The following is a 19,095-nucleotide window of genomic DNA, read 5'->3' on the forward strand; positions in this document are numbered from 1 at the left end:
TCCTTTTTTATTAAATTCCTGATTTGATCAAGAACAGCATCATTAACTTTGTTGACAGTTGTTTTTGACAACAAGGTTATGAGAGAACCTCTTCCCTTCGATTTTGATTTGTTAGACAGTTTTAGCGTATCTTTTCTAAGTTTGCTTTTTAAAATAGCCTTCTCTAAATGATCTCTAAGTATTTGATCATTCTTTGATATAATACGGATCATTTCCAGGAAATTGCCATGATTTAAATTTTCATTATCAAAGAGGCTAAGTGTTTCGGTACCATTTGATCCTCTGTTAAGTTTTGTTTACCTAAAAACTTTATTATCTCATATATTTGTTTTATTATGTGGATATTGTTATGAATTTGTTGATTTTTTTCATTTAAGATTTTAACGCTAATTGAATTATTAAATGACTGGTTTTTTGAAGTTCTGAGGTAGGCCTCGACAGCACTAATATGCACATTTGAATTTTCATTTATTTTAATAAATGAGTGCATGTGACGAAAATTTGTAGAGCCTGTTGTGAAAGTGTTTTCACATACTGCAAATGCCAGGCAGATTGAGCAGTACACAGCTTGGGCTTTATTGCTTATAATTTTTATGGTAATCCATTTTCTAGGTATTTTTTCACACATTACCATTCGATAATATAATTTATCATATTTAATGTTTATTGGTTGTATAGGATGTTGCATTAAAAATCTAAGTTTTTAAGGTATAGTGGCTGTTAATTGCAACTTAAAATTTTCATGTGTATGCATAGCATATTCAATTCTGATAATCCACTTTGAGAAATATCTGAAGGCATTATTGATGTAGTTGCTTCTGACAAGTGTGAGGATAGTGGCAATGATGGAACTGATGCCATAATACATGAAGATGTTGCAGATAAGGTAGTTGTTTCAGGTAGTGGTGAATGGGAGGCAGTTGTTGATATCTCTAAAAAAATAGTTTATTTACACGAAGTAATAGTATTTGAAATACTTGGTATTGATTTATCAAAAAAATATAATTTAAGTTGTTTTGGATCAGCACCAGCTGTTTTGTGACCAGCAGAAATTTTTTTCTTAATTTTTCAGCTTCACCTTTAAATTTCCTTTTGGCATTTCTATGCATATATGAAAATATATTAATTTAACTAAAATAAAATTCATTATAATTTTTTTTAAAGAATTGTATTTTAATATAAAGCATAAAGTAATCTGTTATGTTACTGGCCAGTAATAATAAAAAAAAACATTACTATCTTTGGGTTATGAAATATAAATAAGTTTTTTAAAAATATATCAATTCAACTAAAATAAAATTTATTATAATTTTTTTTAAAGAATTGTATTTTAATATAAAGCATAAAGTAAACTGTTATGTTACCAGCCAGTAATAATAATAAAAAAACATTACTATCTTTGGGTTATGAAATATAAATAAGTTTTTTACTTTTGACTATTTACATACATCTCAATTTACGTGTAAAAATAGTATATAAAGTTGATTCTTTTCTTATATTATGTTTGTTTGCTAATGATCAGTAAATTGTTGTAATACAAATATTAGGCGCAAAAAAGTTTCCTCTACAATAAATTAATGTATAAAAATATAATATAATAAATTAATAAAAACTTAGCTTTCACTCTACTCAAGCCCAAGCTCAAAAGGATCAATGAATTAAGAACAAGAAATACAATCAATCACAATAGTTTCCTATATACAATAAATTAATGTATAAAAATTAATATAATAAATTAATGAAAACTTAGCTTTCACTCTACTCAATCCCAAAAAGATCAATGAATTAAGAACAAGAAATATAATCAATCACAATACTTTCCTATATACAATAAATTAATGTATAAAAATATAATATAAATTAATGAAAACCTAGCTTTTACTCTACTCAAGCCCAAGCTCAAATCTATGAATTAAGAAGAAGAAATACAATCAATCACTATAGTTTCCTATATACAATAAATTAATGTATAAAAATAAATATAATAAATTAATCAAAACTTAGCTTTCACTCAACTCAAACTCAAACATAAGCGTTTTCACTTCCTTTGAAAAAAAAAACGAAAAGCACGTGGTAAATGATATATAGCGTCAAGCGATGTAATTGATATTTAATGCATTCAAATATAGTAAACGACATGATAATTCTTCTCAGGGAATATTCAAATAATAGATATCATCAAAAATAAATAAATGATGAGAAAATAATGTGAACAAAATAATATATTTTTTCCTACCGGCCTCTTTTTTGAAATTTCCTATCATCGGCCTCAAAATCGACATTTTCTCGCTGCCTCGTGGGCAAAATGCCCATTGAGTCTTATGGCCAGTCCGCCCCTGGGCGTAGCCCAATGATATATCATTGGCGTAGCCAGGATTTTCCTAAGGAGGGGGGGGGAATTAAAATTGAAAAAGAAAGCCTGGAACAAATATGAAAATATATTTTCATTAGTTTCTATAAAATATAATAAATTACTTATATATACATTATAAAAGCATGGTATTAATTTATTTCAAACAAGTATAAGAAATTTATTTATAAAAAATAAGTAGTCATAGAGCTGATATTCCTCTATTATATAGAATTAGTTACAAAAAATTAGGTAAAATTATACTTTAACAGACATATTTGACAATTAGATAATATATTACAGTTAATATTTTAAATTTTACTAATCAATGCTCATGATAATAAATATAGCAACAATTTGCATATAATAATTTAACGCCATCTATTTATTTTAAATAAATAATGATATTAAATTATTTTAATCATCCCACAATGTCTTTAAAAGATATTTTCTGATGTCATATCAATATTTTTTAGTTTTCTGTAAAATATACAATTCGCTATATTGGTAAAAATTACTTGATTGTCATATGATAATCGATAAAATTACATACACTGTAAATCTACGACATATAATATTCCACTATTTGTAATGTGCTTTAATATTTTTATTTAATTTATGATTAAATTTTATCAATAGTTTTATAATTATATTGTACTTTTATTAAGATAAATAAATTAAAATTACTCACTCTCTAAAAAATTATATTTGATATATTAAATTATTTACAATGTTATCTTCCGAAATAAAGGATGCAGGCTATTTTTCTATAATGGCTGATGACACTCGTGATGTTAGCTCATATGAGCAATTTAGTATATGTGTTAGATATGTTGATAAAACAAAAACATCAAAGGAATCTTTTATTTCTTTTGAAAAAGTTGAAGACTTAGATGCAGAATCATTAACAAAGACACTAATAAAAACTTTAAAATAATTCCATAAATGCAATTTGCGGCTCAAGCATATGATAGTAAAATTGTTATGAAAGGGCATCTTTCTGGAGTCCAGGGATATCGGAAAAATCACAAAATGGCTATGTGCTCTGTTATGCGCATAAACTCAACCTTATATTGATCTCTGCCTGCAAATTAACCACAGTCTAGGCAGTCTAGGAAGTTTTTTAATGTATTAGAAGGTATTCATGCTTTTTTCTCAATATCTGTTATCCATCATAATAAATTCCTTGATTTACAATTAAGATTAGGGTTCCAAAAATATTGATGCATTGTGTTTTACACGTTTGAGATCCCATATTAGGAGATAGAGGCAGTAAAAATGACTTTCCCTGCAATTATTTCTTGTCTAGAAAATATAGAACATGGTGATATGGTAAAAGCAAAGGGAATTTTAATTCTTTTACAATATGATACAATTATGTGTATGTTTATAATCCAAAAATTATTATCCATGTGTTCCAATATTTCAATTTTTTTGCAAAAACCTGACTCGGACATATCAACATTGGTCTTATTGAGTCTCTTATTATTTCTTTATTAAATTTAGATAAGAAAAGAATGAGATAATTGTTGTAATGTACACTTTTTTTAATGTATATTTTATTTGATAAAGTGATTTATTTTAACAGATGTATTAATTTTTATGTAAATGACTGATGATATTTATTACATTAACGAAATTGTGAAAATCACTTTTTCATATTTTTATAAACCTTTGATTTAATTTAATTTTATAAAAATATATAAATAAAGTTAACAAAATTTTATCTCAGAGAATCGCCATCAGAGGCGATACTCTTATACCAATAAAATATATACGTTAATTTAAATGTTAAATTAAATAAAATTTCAATAATTATATTTGAATCCCCATTAATTATAAAACGATGTAGATTCTTTTATTCAATTTATGAATACTTCTTTATACTTTATATTCGATTATATGAAAATAATAAAATTAAGTGATAAATAAATTCATCAAGGGAGGGGAAAAAAATAAAGAAAGGGTTATTTATAAGGATTGGAGATTCTTCATTATTTAATATAATATAAAAATAACAATTAAAAGAACAAATATACCTTCTACCATTTTGAATGATTCTATTCAAATAGATGATATTGTTTCTCCTAATTATTCTGATCAAACAGAAACTTTTTATGAGTGTTATATTTTTTATCCAATTTTGGATATGATGAAACAGATATATTAATAACTATAAGTGCTTTACATCCCTCCTCCCCCCTTTTTTCAAATAGTGATATCATGAAATCATTTATCTTACATTATAATATTCCTGATCCAATGGAAGAATAGGCATTATTAGTGGTTTATATTTTAACATATACGAACCTCTGTGTAAATCAATAATATTTGAAAAATCGTACTCATATATATCCCTCTTGTATATAATTTTAAAATTGCGCTAACTATACCTTTTAATTCCTGCTCATGTGAAAGGTCGTTTTGACCATTAAAACGGGTGAAAACATATATTCGGTCATGGATCAGGAACGATTAAATTCATTGATCTGAGCATAGAAAAAAATATAAATAATAAAATTCCTATGGATCACATTATAAATGAATATGCAACAATGACAAACCAGTGTAGAGAACTTATTTTATCAAATAACCTTATAATTTATATTTTGAAGCTCAATTTAGGGCGTTAGTATCTGCGAGTAAATATATCGTTTAATATTTATTTTATAAAATCTTTAATCATTATCCAAAATTAGCTAAAAGACATAATATTTATAAAAAAATTCTTTTTGAGATAGGAAAAAATCAGAAACCACTTTCTTTTGATATTACCAAATTTGTTTCTAAAAAAAAATAATTAGAAATATTTGAATACATTAACAATACAATAATATATAAGATCTTAATTGCTTCCATCATATCACTCTGGTCCTTATTTTCTAGCTACTAAATAATTTATTTCTAATATGGCATCCCTACCGTGTAAATAACTCAAGGCTTCAAAATATTTGCATTATTCTAATAGATTTTTAGTGTTTTTGTTTATCAATTTTTATAGCATAATAAATTCGGATAAGAGTATCGTGAGGGTCATGGCTATGACTATACCTACAAAAACGAATAATAAAATGATTATTCGATTCGATTCGTCGAATATTTGATTCAATTTAAAAATATTAAAAAGATAGAATATTAAATTTATTTTGTAAAATTTAACTATGGATAAAAGACATTTATTAGTAAAATAGTATAGAAGCATATATATACACATAGTATTTTTATATATAATGTAGTAAAATCATTATAATATTCATAGCATGAAAAAGACAAATATATCAACAAAAAATATTTTAAACAAAAAGTTTTTGCAAAAAGTAAAATTTATGATTTCTCCATCGTCAAACGACGGAGAAATATCTGGTACGCCCGTCATTCTTGACGGGATGGCATTATAATTGTATATGTGTTATAAATTGCATATAAAAATAAATACTTTCTTCGTAATTTTATATTATGATGTTATTCGAATAAAAACAGCCGTTAACAACAATGTTGAAATATAAAATGTTTTTCACTAGGAAATTTTATTAAATAGGATTAATTTCAAATAATTCCTACTAATAATATACGATTATTTTTCAATATTTATTATCATAAATTACTTTAATCGAATAATCTCAAAAAATTTGATCATATAATAGATAAAAAATTATTCGCCGAATAATATATTTTCCTTATTCGAATTCGATTCGAATAATTGTGATATTCATATTAGTAAAATACGAATCGAATCGAATTAAATCGAATAACAAATAATTCGTTTTAGGTATAGCTATGACTGCAAATTAACCAACATCTATTATTTGTGTGGCAATGTAATTTAAGATTTTTACTCTTGCTGCTGAGAGCATATGATTTCATAGCAATACTTTCTAGTCGTTTATATATCATTAAAAATGGAAGAAAATCTTTTAGAAATTAAACTTCCATCATGTCATCTAAGAGTGCTATAACTACCATTTAATTTTATGATTTATATTAATCGTTTATATTCTCTTCAAGAATTGTTGATTTGGTTAGGCCTATAAATTTTTCCTTATTAGTCAATTCTATAAAACTTTGTCTAAAATGGTAACAGAAAGTTATATTAGTTTCATGACCATTTGTCAAGTAAGTTGCTAAGAATTATATTAAATTATGTAGTTTTTTAAAACCATTATCATTTGAGGCATATGTATGAGTTAAACCTTTTTTATAACTTGTAATTCTTTAGAAATTTTTTATGTCAGCCATAGAATATATTTTATAATATAATAAATATATTTTGTATTAAAAATATTATTTCTAGAAATGTCTTGTATTGTTTTAAATATTTATTATGCTAGTTTATTTTGTATGCATAATATAATAAATGACAAAATATCAAATTAAGAATTATTGTTCAGATTTAACAAATTTTAACAATATAATATAATGATATAAAATCCGACCGAATGCCTGGAAAAGCGGGCCAAAGGCCCTCAAATTAGAATTTTTGAGGCCTGAGATTGTAAAGGCTAGCGACGCCCCTGTCCAGAGACCTAAAAAAGTGGACCTAAAGATCTTCTGAATATTTATAGAAAACTTTACCCAATAGTGTTTTCACCCTCCTTACTAAAATTCTCTCTACGTCTGACTCATAATATATACTCATAAATGCCAAATAACAAAATTAAAGATATTAATTTAAGTACATTTTTGTAAAAGACGTATGAAAATATTTACTAAATTAAATAAATATCATATCCTATAATTTAATATTTAATAAACCCTATTTAGGTCATACAACTTTATCATTATATATTATTATATTTTTAATTAATAAAATTATAAATAAAGTAAGCATTTCTTTTATTTTTTAAAAATTATATATATTTAAAATAACATGTAAACTATTTGTAAAATAAAATTTATAAAAAAACTATGTTAAATAAAATAATAATTAAACATTAATTAGGTATGATCAACTGGGTTGTGGAGCTTTTTAAAAACATATGACTATTTTGAATTTGGCGATCGTGAGGGAATCCAATATATTAGAATAATGACGATTTCTGATATATCTAGTACCGATAACATGCCTCCAATCATCGAAAAAGAATTTCTTTACCTCTTACAGTCAAACGATGACAAACTTTTCGCTATGAATCACCATTTTCTTATCAATGATTATAATGGTAAAGATTTTATATCAAGGTTACCACCTGATATAATTTATGAAATTCTAAAATACTTCTCTCCTCAAGAAATATCAGTCAGAATAGCTACGTTGTCTAAAATTTTCTATCAATATTCACACAATCCCTTATTGTGGAAAGATTTGAATTTTGAACCATTTACTAATTTTTCAATTGGAAAACTACAAAGAATAATGTCATTTTCTATTTCAAATGTTACAAATTTCGATGAATCTGACACGATAAATGCATTTAATAAAGACAATAATAATAATAGAGTTAATGGAATAAGATCATTAATAATTTCTGGTAGAGAAAGCCTTGATTTTTATGAAATTCTCACATTATCACCTTTTCTCTATTCATTAAAATACTTGGATGTTAGTTACTGTTATGGTATTAATGAATCTTCTGTAGAATTATTACTTCAGATCTGTCCTCAGTTAAATACTTTAATAGCAAAATCATGTATATCAATAAATGAACAAGCTTTTTGTTTACTTTCAGGATTTAAATTGCTCAAAATTCTAAAACTAAATTATGATAGTAGTTTAACTGATTTGGCTCTAACAACTATGGCCACATGGCTAACAAATTTGGAAAATTTAACTTTAAAAGGAATCACAAATATAAGTGATTGGTAATTCTTTACAATATTTTTTTTACTCCACTATTTTGATAATATTATAAAATATCTTAATTATAAATATACCACTCTGTTTTGCAGGATGTGAAATTGATATTTGATAATAGTATAAGACATGATAATGCCTTTTTAAAAATATTCTATCATAAATATTCATTAAATTTGTAAATATTTTTAATTTATAAAAAAGTAATTAAACTATGGCAATCATTGTTAATCAAATATCTGACACTTGTAGTATTGATTTTTTTTTATTAATTGTGATAGTAACCTATTTAATAAATCAAAGCAAGTATTTATAAAACTATTAGATCATACAATCATAATAGGGCTCTTCTATATCTTATACACTTCTTTTTTTATAGACACACACAAATGTTATTATCAAGTATTGCCATTTTATAATTTCATCCGGTTTGTAGAGGCCAAGCTTTAAGTCCTGGCTTGATTGAAAGAATTTTTATTTTCAAGCTAATGACTTGAGATTTTTTTGGCCCCGCCTAAATTTTATTTTTGATAATTTTTGCAAATTGTTTAAATGAAAAATATAAATAGATAATGAATATTAAACACTCCATTACATGATTTTCAAACTGATTATTTATCATTGATATTTATTTTTTTAAAATTAGCTTGGCCTAGATTTTAAAAATCATATTATTTTAAGGTTTACAGGCTGGGTTCTATGCCAGGCTTACAGGTCTATGAAATTTATTAAAAATAGTTATTTTTATAATTACATATCTTGTGAATTATGCAATAAATTTTAAATATGAGATATATTTTTTGTTATATTTTAATTATTAATATGAATACATTCTTTAATTTGTGCTAATATACCAAAAATACGAATCCCGGAAAATAATTCCCCGGAAAAAAAAATCCCGGAAAAAAATTCCCGGAAAATAAATCCCCGGAAATTAATTCCCCGGAAAAAAAATCCCCGGAAAATAAATTCCCCGGAAATTAATTCCCCGGAAAAAAATCCCCAGGAAAATAATTCCCCGGAAAAAAAATTCCCCAGAAAATAATTCCCAGGTAAATAATTCTCCGGAAAAAAAATCCCCGGAATAAAATTCCCCTGGAAAATAATTCCCCGGAAAAAATTTCCCCACTATACATTGAATTGCTAATGCATTGCTAAACTGCATTGCTAAAAGGCAATCAATCATTATCGATTATAAATCAATCAAAAATTTATTACGTATATTTTTTTAATGATAATTTTTTAAACTTTTTTTAAAATATATTTAAATCATTTTTTTATTATAAATGAAGAATACTGATTAAATGATATAGTATATAATTTTATTTTTATTTAATATTATTAATAAGAAATTTATTTTTCTAGCTTATTAAAACAAATATACATTTTATTCAATTTTAAAAATTAACAAATATATATCCGTAAGAGGGCGTTATATGTTTTAATATGTATCATTTTAGGAAACCGGAATGATGATTGGATAGCACATTTTTTTTATATTTGGGTATATATATACATATGAAAAACCTAAAAATTAAAAATTTTTTTTAGGTTTCTTTGATGTTTAATGAGTAGGTTTAGAATAGTAAAACAATGGAAATTTTTTAAAGTAAATATTGCTGGCGTTATTTATCAAAATCTCTTCATTTTTGTTTTATACGTGTATATTTACGTGCTAAGCATTATTCTAAAAAATATTTTGAAAATAATTTGATTTGACCGATTGCCGAGCTCAAAATCGATCACTCACTAAATATTCGATTGACCAAATTTATTAGGAATATAATTTGAAAAATGTTGATTTTCGTTTTATATATCTATAAATACGTATAAAACATAATCCTAATAATTCTTCAGAATTAATTTTATCAAAATTTTTAAATATTTTATTTGAGAATTATTATTTCGTTGATTTATTTATAGGGAATTTTTTCTCCTAATTTTGTAATTTTAATTATCTTAAAAACGGAGATTTTTTTTCCGGGGAATTATTTTTCTAGATTATTCTTTTTTAATATAGCTTACATTTAATATATTTATTGTAGCTTTCGTTCTCTTCGCTACACTGCACAAGGTACGATTCCCAAACAATTTATTTTAAATGAAATAGTTACATTTCTCATATTTAAATAAATATATTATGCTAAGCTAACCTATCTCATATTTTACTTTTAATAAACCTTTTATCGGTGCGTTGTCTCACCCCCTCCTTCATTATTATATAGGATTTAACTTGTAATATACAATAAATTTATTGAATTTAAAACAAATTAAACAATAACATAAAATTTATCGAATTCAAAAACATTTAATGGTAAATCTAAATATATTTCCGCGAATATGAATTTGATGATTTATTTTCAAAAAAGATACTCCAGCAGTAGTCCGCCAACATATTTATACGATTCTTGCCGGGAATTTAAATTGAAAACTTAAGACCCCCCAAAACGAAATTCTTTACCATTTTTCTCAAAAAGCAATCGATAAAAAATTATAAAAATTAATAAATTTATAAGGAAAGGAAATATAAATCTAACACTATCACCAATTTTCAGGGATTTTCATTTGATACTTTTTAAAATAAATCCGTATTACCATTTTTGAGATTTCGAAAAGTTGCCTTTATACGATAATATTTTTAAAACTTGACGTGAAGGGAAAACTTAGAAAACGAATTCGAACTCAATGTCAAATTCTGCACCAAAACTTGTTTTTATTTATTTTTTCTCCCATTTTTCTTGTCACACAGTACAATTAATAAGATAAAGACATAAATATTAAATAAAACCTATACAATAATTTTAATCTATATTTTTTCAACTATTTAGGTAGAGATATCAACATCCAAGGATGTTTTTATCATCTAACTCAATCAACTCATAGAAAGATTCAGGAATTGGGGTTAGAATCATCATATCGGAATGATCCAATGTTATGCTTATTTGCAGCTATGATCGATGGATTAGCATTCTTACCTATACACGATGTCAAACGAGGTATGGAGTATTTAAAAACCATTGTATCGGATGAAAACAAACAAAGAATTATTGTTTTATTTTGATAAAAATTATGTGAATGGAGAATTGAGACATGGGAAAAACTCTCAAAGGCAAGTAGAGCCATTGTTCCCACCAGAAACATGGAATGTGTTCAATGTTACGATTGCTGGGGAAAATCGAACAAACAATGTATGTGAAGGATGGAATAACCGATTTAAGCATATTGTAGGCAACAAAAAACCGAAGATATGGGAACTACTCGAAAAAATAAGGATGGAAATAGCGGTTGATATGGGAAAAATCGGCCAATGGAATATTGGGACATACACTCCCAAAAAAAATCGTATTTATGCAACGAAACAAACTATTTTAAAAAATTTATGCATTGATTATTTAGAAGAGAGAAGGGACTTGCCCAATTTTCTCTCTTCAATTGGAGAACATATACGTTCTAGAATTGTTTCTTTTGAATAACATAATTTATTATTCTATATATCATTTAACAAAATTATAATTATTTCTTTTCTGTAACTTTTGAAAAAAATTCATAAGATAGCAAAATAATAATTGTTAGATTAGAAAAATATAATACTCACTGCTGATAATCACCTCTGGATGTATTTTGATTAAAGTGGTCAGCATTTTTCATTACTTTTGGCAGTATTTAATTAAAATTGGGCAGTAAAAAATATAATTTTGTAAGTTTTATAGTGATTTTGTATTCAGTCAGTTAAATTCTTAAAGTAGGATACTTCAGTAAAATAATATTTATCAAATAGAGGGTATCAGATTGAATTGCTAATTTCCTATTTAGCCACAAAATTTATAAAATTATATTATTTAATAGCTTATCCTTGTAAAAACAAAAAGGGGCGCTATTTAAGAGTCAGTAAACTGTGAAAAGCCTTTTATCATATTTCTAAAAAAATGATTAAAATTTGTGTAAAAATAATTTTTCAATAAATACCTAAAAGTTGATGAAAGTGTGTAAAGGTGAACTAAATTTATTTAACTTTCGTTTTATTATTTAAAATCTCAAATCCTCGAAGAAATTTGACTTTAAAAAAAAACATTTCTATTTAATTAAATACTGCAGAGCAGATCCGGGTCACGGGATTTTTTTTCCGGGGAATTATTTTCCTAGATTCAAATTTACTAGTAATATAATTTGAAAATTGTTCATTTTTGTTTTATATATCTATAAATACATATAAAACATAATCCCAAAAAATATTTTAAAAATATCGTGGTTTGGCGGATAACCGACTCGTATATGTTTTACTCGTAATTATAGATATATAAAACAAAAAATGAACATTTTTCGAATCAACTAGTAAATTTTATCAATCGAATATTTAGTAAGTAGGGTTTTGAGCTCGGCAATCAGTCAAATCAAATTATTTTCAAAATATTTTTTAGGATAATGCTTAGCACGTATATATACGCGTATAATACAAAAATGAAGATTTTTCCATGGATAACGCCAGCAATGCAGTATTTGGTCATTCGGTCGGTTTTCGGGTCAAATCACGATATTTTTAAAATATTTTTTGGAATTATTTTTATACGTATTTATAGAGATACATAAAACAAAAATCAACATTTTTCAATTTATCTTAATAGCAAATTTGATCAATCAAATATTTAATAAGTGGTCGGTTTTGAACTCGGCAATCGGTCAAATCAAATTATTTTCAAAATATTTTTTAGAATAATGCTTAGCACGTAAATATACACGTATAAAACAAAAATGAAGAGATTTTGATAAATAACGCCAGCAATATTTAAAAAATTTCCATTGTTTTACTATTCTAAACCTACTCATTAAACGTCAAAGAAACCTAAAAAAAATTTTTAATTTTTAGGTTTTTCATAATAAAAAAAGTGCTATCCAATCATCATTCCGGTTTCCTAAAATGATACATATTAAAACATATAACGCCCTCTTACGGATATATATTTGTTAATTTTTAAAATTGAATAAAATGTATATTTGTTTTAATAAGCTAGAAAAATAAATTTCTTATTAATAATATTAAATAAAAATAAAATTATATACTATATCATTTAATCAGTATTCTTCATTTATAATAATAAAAAAATGATTTAAATATATTTATAAAAAGTTTAAAAAATTATCATTAAAAAAATATACGTAATAAATTTTTGATTGATTTATAATTGATAATGATTGATTGCCTTTTAGCAATGCAGTTTAGCAATGCATTAGCAATTCAATGTATAGTGGGGAAATTTTTTCCGGGGAATTATTTTCCAGGGGAATTTTATTCCGGGGATTTTTTTTCCGGAGAATTATTTACCTGGGAATTATTTTCTGGGGAATTTTTTTCCGGGGAATTATTTTCCGGGTATTTTTTTTCCGGGGAATTAATTTCCGGGAATTTATTTTCCGGGGATTTTTTTTCCAGGGAATTAATTTCCGGGGATTTATTTTCCGGGAATTTTTTTCCGGGATTTTTTTTCCGGGGAATTATTTTCCGCTTACCCAAAAATACATTATGCAATTTGTACCAATATGAAATTATTTGATTTAAAATTTACATATTGAATATGAATATCTCCGGATTTTATTTTCTTGATGCCAACCCCTTATAAATGATCACTTCAGTGTTTGCCATTAATTTAGTGGATGAATCAATGCAATGTAATAAACATTTTAAATTGGTTTAGACTATAATTGTCATTGAACTTCAAATTTCTCAAAATCATAGGTGCCTGGATAAATACTTGCTATTAAGGTTGAAGTTTTGGACATAAGTTGTTTTTCCAATTTTAAGATTTTACATCTATTTACTCAATTGGTTATACTAATAATACTGATTATAAATATATATTATAAATATAAATTCAATATCACTATCCCAAGTGGCATCAGTGCATTAGCCAAAGAAAGAGGCCAAACCTTAATTAAATTAGAAGTTGATGGTTCTTATATATCCGATAAATCCATATCTGATATCTCAAAGAGTTGTAAAAAACTTGAAATTCTATTATTTCATACGGCATGTAAATTGACTGATGTAGCTTTGGAATATATCCAGGTATAACCAATATTAACCCTGCATTCACTGTTTGCTCGAATTCGTGACAAATGCAAAATATGCTGTATTTTTTGTATTCGCCACACAAATTCCCGCTAACTGTGAATTCAGTCATGGTAATTCATCATTTTTACATTAAGGGATGTGAATGTATTTTTTTCAAATTTAATATTTGGTTGTAAATTTTTCTACCACACTGAAATTTTGCATGATTGCATTCTACCTATTTTGCGTGATATCTAACCTGCCTGACCAATGCCTTAGATATGCGAATCCACTAAAAAAACAGAATATTAAAATTTTTAATTTTGTCAACACACAATCTTGTTTTTTTTAGTTGGCAATTCAAAACACATTTTTAGTTACTCAACATTCATTACAGTTAGAAAATCATATAATTTTGTCCACTCTTCAATGACTTAGTGCTAGCACTTATCAAATAGACGTTTTAAATAAAAAAATAAGTTTTGCCTGAGCACGTTTAAATTAGAATTTAAACGTTTCTAAGCATGCTTTTGCTCCTTTGTTTACGATTTAAAATAAGCATGAAAATAAACTTTTCACTTAATTTTATGCTCCTTAAAGTCATTATCAATTATTATATTTATAGAATGTAAAGACCCTGAAACACCTAAAATTTGCTAGGTGCAAAAAATTTACCGAAATTGGCTTTCTCAGCTTTTTCGACTCAAATCATATGGATCGGCTGGAGGCCATTGACTTTTCGGAATGCAAAGCTTTTACCGATCTTGTCGCCGAGCGGATGAGTTTAAAGTTTTTATTAATTATTTATATATTTTTTAAAAAAATTAGACCTAGATCATATAAGAGGGTTCTCGCATTAAATTAACCGTTTGCTAGCCATTTAAAAAAAAATTTAAAACGATAAATATATGGTTAGAAATTATACTGAGAAAACAAACTATTTTGCTATTTTTTAAAAAAAATAATTTGAACGAAAAAAAAACGTTTAACAATTTTCAGTTATACATTTAAAATACATTATTTGAGAAGAAAAATAAACACACACTTTAATTTTGATGTACTATACTAATGCTTGCAAGTTGCAAATTGAACAGAAATGTTTAGCGTTGTTTTTTTATCAAACGATTTTATATGTTAACAAAAAGAAATGATTAAAACAAACTATTTTGTGTTTTTTCAATGCAAAAACACCAAAAAAAATCAATATTGACTTGTATAATATTTTTTTAAAAAAAATTTCGCGATTTTTTCCCAAATTTCTTGGGAAATTTACATCCCAGGTTTTTGCCCATATCTAATTAGCATATCATTTACATTAATTAATTAATTTTATAAAGTATAAATAATAAAATTGGTATTATTTTTTGAAAAAATTAAAAATAAATAAAACTTTGGGTGTTCCTTTCTATTTTTATAAAAAAAATTTTAAAATCGATTAAAAAAAATAAATAACATTTGCATTGTTTAAAAAAAAAATTATTTAGAAAATATTATATGTAAAATAGAAACTCACTAAAACTCGGAAAAATTTATTATTTTTTTAAATATTTAAAAAAAATATTTTTATTAAAAAAATAATAAATATAATGTAATAATAATTCAAAGTTTCATTACTCAAAAGTTTTAAGAATTGCATTTTTAGTAAAAGGATCAGATCGTGTTTTTTACAGGTATCGGCCCGAATATTTTTTGGAATACGCTAAATATCGATACCGATCCGACCCTATAATTAATATCGGCACAGCCCTATAAATTTATAAATATCAGTTAAGTAAGATTAACTTTATTTAATATATTTTTATGAAAGCTACAAATTAATTTGATTTTAATATAGTTTCTAAATTAGGGTCTGAGGGTATCCACCTTTTTGAGAGATTTTTTTCACCTGAGCAATGAAGGGTAATATGATACTTATATCTGCTGAGCCATAAGATAGCTACTTGATATTTTACTCATTGCCTAGTTATAAGTATCTGATTTCATTACATCGAAGGGTAGCTACCAGTCCTTAGCTCTTTTCAAATTTACTCCTTCTTTTGCATAATATTCGGTTACGATTTGTTAAATTATAATAGTTAGGATTTCTGAGCTGCTTTGCTAACCTTACCCCTCATTTAGTTAGAGCGATTTCGCGGCTAAGAATACAAAAATACAGCATATTTTATATACTCCGTCATGAATTCATGCTAATTATGAATTCGGGTTTAAGGTATATCTTTGATTTTACTGGCCAACCAACGATTAATTGCGATAGCAAATCGTTGCCCTAGGAAAATTCTTTGGGTTGGTCTCTCATTTCACTGATCTAGTTTTTTTCAAAATGTTTGAGCCTTGATACCAAAAGAGTGGAGCAGTGACTGTTTTTTTTATAACCGGTTCTTTAGGCTGTGCTTAAATATCGAAAAATTCGATTTAGAAACTTGTTAAGATTTATCGAAAAAAAGAAGAAATAATATTTTTTAATAAAAATAAAATAATCTCTAAAAATATAATTCTAGAAAATTTTAAAAATTTATCATGCGTTTTCATTAAAATTTTGAAACTTATGAAAGTTATAAAACTTTTCGAATTTTTTAAAAAAGATTTTGGAATATATATTAAAATTGTATTAAACATTTATGAAATGTAATCAAATAAAGTGAAAAAAAAATCGCCATATTGCATCTGCGTTTAGTATAATACACTTGCAGTAATAGATTTTATAGTTAATTGCTGTAAATTACATGATACGAATTATAATATATGAATCAAGGTAATCTGGCCTCAATTTCAAGAATCGTATATATTTTTTTTAAAAATTATTTAAATTTTTTAAATATGTTTTAGGCACAATGAAAGATTGAAAAAATTGTACTTGAGTTTCTGTTGGGAAATGAGCGATGATGGATTTCAATTTATTCTCAATAATTGCCCGTAAAAATGTTTGATTAATTTTATTACTAATACTAATACTACCAATCCTCATGATGAGTCGCAATTTTTTATTGCGCCCTCATTTTTGTTAAATCACAGGTATTTGAAATAAAAAAAACTAATTATTTATTTATTTATTTTTATATAGCCCGTTTTTTTTGACTTATTTATTTTTTAAAAATAAATTTTAATTATATTTTTATTGCACCTTAAGGAATCTCGAATTGTTAGAACTGGCGGGCCTCAATCGTTTGTCCTGGTTACACGTTCCCGATATACCTGTAAAATTGCCGAAATTGAAATACCTTGACTTGAGGCAATGCAACACAGTAAAAAAAAATATAACCCTCCTACACGATTTTGTTATAATTTAGGGAGAGACGCACAGATAACCACCATTTTAACCGATACGACTAGTGTTCTGTATCAGGCCTAATTTTTCAAACCCGGCCCGGCCCGAATTTTTTTAAAAAAGTTTTGCCGGCCCGGCCCCTCGAATTTATTTAAATATAGAAATTAATTTTTATAATTACTCAAAATAAAAACATATTTTATATGGCATCTAGTTTCTATAAGCGCAATCAAATATTTTTATTTTACATAAAAAATTCAATATAAAAATTGATTAATTTAGACATATTTAGAAAAACGCGTATTTTTAAAAATTTATGAAGATTATTTTTCAATTTTCAGTATTGGTTAAAATTGAAAGTCTCAGCTAATACTGACCAAAACAGTGAGTATCGATCTTTTCTGATTTTAGGTTATCTATCAACTTGGCTTAATGTACCACATGATGAACTCATTATATTAATATACTCGAAAAAGAAACATCTCTTATTCGTTAAGTCAGCGCAAATTCGCGGCAAAGTATACATAGTATGTATTTTTGTTATTATCGCGCGAATTCGCGCTGACTGTTAACGAGGAGTTATGCGGTATCTGCTATATTGAAGGTTCCCTAGAACTTAATTTTTAATAAAAATTCCACTCCTTTTTTATTTTTTCCTAAAGCTATACCCAATTAATTACATGCATATTTTTTTACTCGTTATTTACCCTAGCTATCGATCGAATTTTAAAAAAATTTTAACTAGCTATTTTTCTAAATTTTGAAAATATTCATAAAAATTACAAAAGATTTACTTATAAAAGACTTATTTTAAAATAATTTGATCAAAAAATCACTTCTTCAAAATATTCATGTAAAAAAATAGAAAAACGGTAATGTTGACAATTCGTGAATTATTAAGTTCACTCAATTTAACAGTAAAAAAATTATCTATTTTGGTCTCTGGGTTGAGCTATTTTTTATAGGTTATAACCTTGAACATTTAATAGTTTTCTGTTAGAAATTTGGTATAGCCGTTTTTATTATGGCTCATTAGCAATTGTATAATACCACCCCCCCCCCCTCCCCTTCCTTGACTTCACAATGTCCACTGTTAGGTGGAAAAGATTGTTCAGAACTCCAATAATTATAAATACATTGATCAATCAGATGAAAAAATATTTACCTTATCTGAGATACATTTTTTAGGCTAAGGGGCATATCAGTGCATTTTAGTAATGGTATTTAAAAAATACAATTAAACTATACGATAATTTTAAATATTTTATTACCTTAAAATATTGTATTCGGAATTAGTATCGAAATATCGACATTTTTGGAATGATATTTTTCAACGCTTCTTAATCTGGTATGCTATCTTTTAACATTGTACGCTCTAACATTCTGGAACCTCATATACATATCGTTTTTTTTGTAAAACTGTCTATCTTTTTTAAAATGAAAAAAAAAACAATAGTGGATTGACGATGACATTGTCAAGATAGTGCACAAGATGCCAAATTTGATGGTAATAAACTTTTTAGGATACGAAGTATATCAAAAACCTGGTATCGGAATAATCCATAGCCCTCGCCGATTTTGTGAATAAAATATATATTTTTAAATTTAAATATTAGAATTGATAATAATACATAATATTTATA

General features: G+C 25.6%; 1 protein-coding gene across 1 annotated transcript; it reads left to right on the forward strand.

The window, feature by feature from the left end:
- Positions 1–7,830: 7,830 nt before the first annotated feature.
- LOC135926625 (F-box/LRR-repeat protein 2-like) lies at positions 7,831–19,095 on the forward strand. The gene is made up of 6 exons (XM_065462552.1): positions 7,831–8,149; positions 14,028–14,202; positions 14,813–14,976; positions 17,014–17,100; positions 17,315–17,429; positions 18,909–19,095. Exons 1-6 carry the CDS (start codon positions 8,085–8,087, stop codon positions 19,038–19,040), a joined length of 738 nt encoding a protein of 245 aa, XP_065318624.1. The 5' UTR covers positions 7,831–8,084; the 3' UTR covers positions 19,041–19,095.

The sequence above is a fragment of the Gordionus sp. m RMFG-2023 genome, chromosome 3, assembly GCF_954871325.1.
Source record: "Gordionus sp. m RMFG-2023 chromosome 3, tfGorSpeb1-WG-v2, whole genome shotgun sequence".
In the NCBI taxonomy this organism is placed as follows: domain Eukaryota; kingdom Metazoa; phylum Nematomorpha; class Gordioida; order Chordodea; family Parachordodidae; genus Gordionus; species Gordionus sp. m RMFG-2023.